The 5,312-nt window shown below is 51.8% G+C and overlaps 1 protein-coding gene across 1 annotated transcript in view; it reads right to left on the reverse strand.

Annotated features, from left to right (window-relative positions):
• ubn2b (ubinuclein 2b) overlaps positions 1-5,306 on the reverse strand; it is a gene marked incomplete at its 3' end in the record, with an annotated part of 6,927 nt that extends 1,621 nt beyond the window's left edge. Inside the window, 14 exon segments of the mRNA XM_025064550.1 lie at positions 3-264; positions 523-565; positions 905-955; positions 1,055-1,198; positions 1,318-1,428; positions 1,513-1,619; positions 1,718-1,847; positions 1,945-2,015; positions 2,519-3,014; positions 3,156-3,259; positions 3,365-3,494; positions 3,863-3,966; positions 4,123-4,251; positions 4,650-5,306. Coding sequence (XP_024920318.1) covers positions 3-264; positions 523-565; positions 905-955; positions 1,055-1,198; positions 1,318-1,428; positions 1,513-1,619; positions 1,718-1,847; positions 1,945-2,015; positions 2,519-3,014; positions 3,156-3,259; positions 3,365-3,494; positions 3,863-3,966; positions 4,123-4,251; positions 4,650-4,964 — 2,197 coding nt within the window.
• Between the last annotated feature and the right edge of the window lie 6 nt (positions 5,307-5,312).

The raw sequence follows: 5,312 nt of genomic DNA on the forward strand, positions 1-5,312 counted from the left end.
GGAGCGGTGCAGGTGGGGTGGGTGGGAGGTGGTCCTGGGTGCGTCTGGAGACGGGGGGTTGTCCCCCTGGGCCAACCCCTTGGCTGCGCTCCCCAGGATGGCGAGGGCCTGGGAGATGGAGTCCAGAGAGGGAACCTTCAGCTCCTCCTCCAGGGAGTCCAGACATATGGGCTCCGACGGAGACACGGACGGTCGCTTAGCAACCGGAGTGGCAGGGGAGGGCGTGGCTCCAGCTGGAGGCGTGTGTCGAACCCAAACACCCTCCTGGAAACAAGAGGCAAAAACAGCAACGACACCTGGTTCAGGTTCAAGTTCAGGTTCAGGTTTTACTACAAAGACGACAGCCAATAGGATCACTTCACGTTCTTCTCAAATGACAATTTCCACCACTAGGAGGAGTACTTTTGAGCAGCGTCACTAAGTCTCAAACTAACTAACTGGCTGTGTACTTTGTAGTACTGTGTACTTTGTAGTACTGTGTTGTTTGTAGTAGTATTTCCAGTGTAAAATAAAAAGTCCAACCTTTGGCTTGGCCTTGGGAGCAGGAATTATTTTCTTCTTTGCCCTGAAACGACAACACGAGTTACGAACAAGTTAAAGAGTTGGTTCTGAAGGCTGAGACAGACTGTTCAAAGACGTGGGAACCAGAACCAGAACCAGAACCAAGGTCGTTCGATCAACGGCAGAACTGAGGAGTCTGAACAGAACATCCATCCTAACCCTAACCCTAAACCCCGCCCCCTAGACCTTCAGTTGTCAGACACCACACCAGGGTCAGGAGGTCAGGAAGTCAGGAGGTCAGGAGGTCAGGAGGTCTCTGTCTGGTCAAAGAGAACCATGGACCCGGTTCCTGTCGGTTCCACGCCTCAGGAAATGTTTAGTCAGGAGTAGCGTCTGGACTTACGTGTAGCCTGTGAGGTGACCGTGAACCAGCACGCTCTCTTTGAACAGCATTCTGTTGACACACACACACACACACACACACACACACATCACATCATGTTGTTGGGACAAAGTCTGAGTGGAACACGTAGACGGACGGACGCTCACAGACCTGGCCTGCATCCAGCCTTTGGGCCACAGAGGTTTGACCTCCGTCTCCATGAAGGTCTTGAGGTAGTCCTCCAGAGAGAGCGTGTTCTTGGCCTCCAGCTCGTAGCAGCTCAGTTTGACTCTCACCAGAGTACACAGCAGTGACCTGGAACACACACACACACACACACACACACAGTCCTCCACGTACTGACTGCATCAGAGACCACGCCACCGCCCCCCTCCGTGTGTGTGTGTGTGTGTGTGTGTGTGTGTGTGTTGTACCTGAGTTTGTCGTCCCAGACGAACTTCTTTCGAGGACCCATCACTCTCTTCCCTGGTTTCTCCTCGTCGTCGTCCTCCGACCCGTTCTTCTCTCCCTCCTCAGACTGCTGCCTAAAAACATCAGCACACGTCAAGTCCACGTGACTGGGACCGGGTCGGACCACAGCAGGTTCTCTGCACCGTCTACAGCCGTACTTCGCCACTTTAGCGATGCAGTCCATGTTGTAACGAGCGATCTGCTCCGGCATCACGCTGCACACGGCCAGCTTCAGCTTCAGCAGAGGAGCACGGAGACGGTCGTCCTGGAAACGGGAACACGAGGCGAGTCAGGAACCACACACACACACACACACACACAGATGCAGGCAGCAGAGAAGACGAGGACTCAGACAAGACTGACCTGGATGTTGAGGCTCAGCTTCTTAAGGCGTTTGAGCAGAGCTTCTTTATTGCAGGGTACGAAGGCCTCCAGGTGAGAGTAGACGGCAGACCTGACCTCTGCTGGCTGCTCCTGGACCTGCAGCTCAATACTGACACACACACACACACACACACACACACAGGTTTTAAAAGAGTCATTTGTGGATGCACAGATTAAAGATTAAGGTGTAGCTGAAAGGAACTGACTCCAGGAGGATGTTGTTCATGTCCAACGTGAAGAACTTCTTCCTGCCTTCTTCATCAAAGAGACGAGACGCCTGTGAAAACAGTCAAACATTAGCCAGTCAAACATTAGCAAAGTAGCACTAGAGTAGTTAGCTGTGAGTTAGCCAAGAGCAGTTAGCTGTGAGTTAGCCAAGAGTAGTTAGCTGTGAGTTAGCCAAGACCAGTTAGCTGTGAGTTAGCAAAGAGCAGTTAGCTGTGAGTTAGCCAAGACCAGTTAGCTGTGAGTTAGCCAAGAGCAGTTAGCTGTGAGTTAGCCAAGAGCAGTTAGCTGTGAGTTAGCCAAGAGCAGTTAGCTGTGAGTTAGCCAAGAGCAGTTAGCTGTGAGTTAGCCAAGAGCAGTTAGCTGTGAGTTAGCCAAGAGCAGTTAGCTGTGAGTTAGCCAAGAGCAGTTAGCTGTGAGTTAGCCAAGACTTCCAGACAGTAATGAAGCCCCAACATCTACAGATCTGACCAGGAGAACCTGATCCTCCAGGTTCCTCATTGTTGACCTTTAACCTTTACCCAGATATCCAAACATCAGCTGGAATTTACATACCGCCCTCAGGTCTTCGATTCGCTTTAACAGCGGTCCAGGAAGTCCGCTGGGCAGAGGAGGCGGAGTCATCACGCCGCCCTGAGACCCTCTGCTCCCCCCGGCTTTGTTTCCCATCCCGTAGGAACCGTTCTCTCCCTGGGCCGGACTGGAGGGCTGGGGGGAGTCCAGCATCCCAAAGTCCAGGTCACCCATCATGTCATGCAGTATGTCGTTATTGGCCGAGCCCAGCAGTGACATCACAGCCGGGTCGGTGCTCAGGTCGACCATGGCGCAGTCGTTGCTGCTGGCGGCCTTTGGATGGTTGTTGAGGAGTGAAGGTTTGGCGTTGGGCACTTTGGCAGCGGGACGCTGCAGAGCGCCCGCGGCCATGTTCCTCTTCCGCATCTCGTCCTTCTCCCTGTTGAAGCGCCGCAGCATGTTGGCCAGGTGGAGGGAGTCCTTCATCAGCTTCTTCCTCTTCTTCTTCTCTGGACGATGAGCATTGAAGGATGAAACTCTGCCAAAAACATACAAGTCAACGTTAACCAACCGGTGTGTGTGTGTGTGTGTTCACACGGAGGGAACAGGAAGTGTACGCACAATAAAGACCAGAAGACCAGAAGGTTGTAGGTTTGTTGCTCAACAGTCCAGAACTCACCCAGGTTTTGGAACTTTATTCTTCTTGGGTTTCTTCTCCTCCAATATTCCATCTGGTTTTTTCCGTCGTTTTTTGATCGCCCTCTCCTCGCCGTCTTTGATCTTCTGCAGAACATTTGTACAAAGTTCATTTTAGAAGCAACGTGAACAACAACAGATCTAGACCAGCAGGTGTCATCCTGCCTGAGTTTAAGGTCTTCAATGACCGACCTTGAAGTGGTTTTGCTCGGTGCCTGCGTTCTCCTCCTCGGAGTCTGACGCCGGTCTGAACTGCAGCGTTCCTGTGTTGATGTAGAAGCCTCCGTGCTTCGTGGTGAGTGAGGCCGGCACCAGTTCATCGGGGGGGGGGGGGGGGGGACACAGAGTTAGTCTTCATCTCTGATACAGACCTCAGTCTACATCATCTTAAATAAATAAATAAATAAAAATAAGTACATTTGTACTATATTGATCCCACATTTGGGAAGTTGTTGTGTTAGCAGCAGATATGACATTAACAGACTGCCCCCTACAGGCACCGAGCATGTGGTTCCTCTGGGAATTGAACCCAGGACTCTCTGCTTCAGAGGCAGACGTGCTAATCAATGATTTGATTAATTTAATGTAATTCCCAGAATGCAGTGCTCTCCATGTAAATCTAGATGTGTTTGTTTTCTGTTGCTTCAGGTTCAGATGAACCTGTTCTTCGTCACTGAGAAGAAACGACTCACGGCCTCTGAATTGTCAATGAATGGGTCCGTTTCATCGTATCCATATCCGATATCAATCAGATCCTGCATCCTGTCTCTTTTTTTCTTCTTGGAGGCCCCGCCCTAAAAACAAGAGCAAACACAACCACCGAGTTACTGCCGGACGTCCTCAGCGCACACACACTGTTTCATTCTGTCGGTCCTGTTGACAGATGTGTAGGTCAAAGGTCATCACTGTGCTGTGTTGAAGCGTTCAGGTGTTCTGTAGAAAACACCTACATATTTGCTCTCAAACTTCTTGGCCAACTCTTCCACCTCTCTTCGTTCCTTCTCATCATCGGCGAAGGGGTCGTTAGGATCCAGAGGAGGAGCCAGGCCTTTAGGGACCAGCGCCGCCGCGGGTTTGACCTGCAGTACACAGAGAAGGGGGGGCTGGTGAATTAAATGCAAATATAGGTTAAAAAAAAACACAACTAAAATCAACCACAACATTAGAAAACTGGAGGGAATCTTTAAATATCACATCCAAACACTGATCATCAAACAGGAATTCTTGTCTGAGTTGGTGTGGATTCCATTATGTAGCAGCATCGAGTTGTTGCACTTCCGGTCTAAATGACGTTTACCAGGAAAAATAAGTGAACGAAACAGCGTGGTTATAAAGTTATAAGAAGAGCACGGCGTGAACCGTCAGAGGTCGTCAGTAAACACGTCAGTACTGCTGCCCTCATCATGGTGCCCACTCACACTCGTACTCTCTCTCCCCCTCTCTCTCTCCCTCTCTCCCTCTCTCTCTCTCTCCTAACCTGAGGCACTGTGGACTGGACCAACTCTCCGTAGTTGAACTCCGCGGAGCCCCGCTCGCTTGGCTCCGTCAGCGGCAGATGGAGGCGGACAGTGGGTTTGCTCTCCCCGCTCTCGGCTGCTCCACCTTTGGCGTTGCCGAACATCCCCGCACCACCTCCTGACCCCGGCGCCGCCGCACTTCCACCTCCATCTTTTCCAAAAGTGATGTTGACGGCCTCGTCTTCGCGGCGGCGCTTCTTGCTGGACTCCGGGGTCGGCGGCGAAGTGTTGAAGGACGACAGGGTGACGAACGGCACTTTCCTGGGCTCTGCCATTTGACGCTCTCCGTGGGCGGCCACGCTAAACTGGCAGCGCCGCACTCCGGTGCCGCTGACTGGAGAGCAGAACCTGGTGACGGTCGACAAGTACAACTAGCTAGTTTCTCTGTTAGCTTCAGGCGTCCCTAGAACGAGTCCTGTAGACGACACTATCACTTTTCTCCTCTCCCCGCCCGCTTCAATCCATACAGCGCGGTTCCCGGCAGCCCCCCCGTCACCAACGAAGGACTTCAAGAGTTGGGAAGAGCAGTTTTAGGAGCTTCCATGAATTGGTAGTTAGCTACCGCAAGGAGTATTCTGTAGTAGCCATCTTGATCATTATTATCATTATTCAGTGGCTGGGCG

Source organism: Cynoglossus semilaevis, chromosome 17 (assembly GCF_000523025.1).
Source record: "Cynoglossus semilaevis isolate Cse_v1.0 chromosome 17, Cse_v1.0, whole genome shotgun sequence".
In the NCBI taxonomy this organism is placed as follows: domain Eukaryota; kingdom Metazoa; phylum Chordata; class Actinopteri; order Pleuronectiformes; family Cynoglossidae; genus Cynoglossus; species Cynoglossus semilaevis.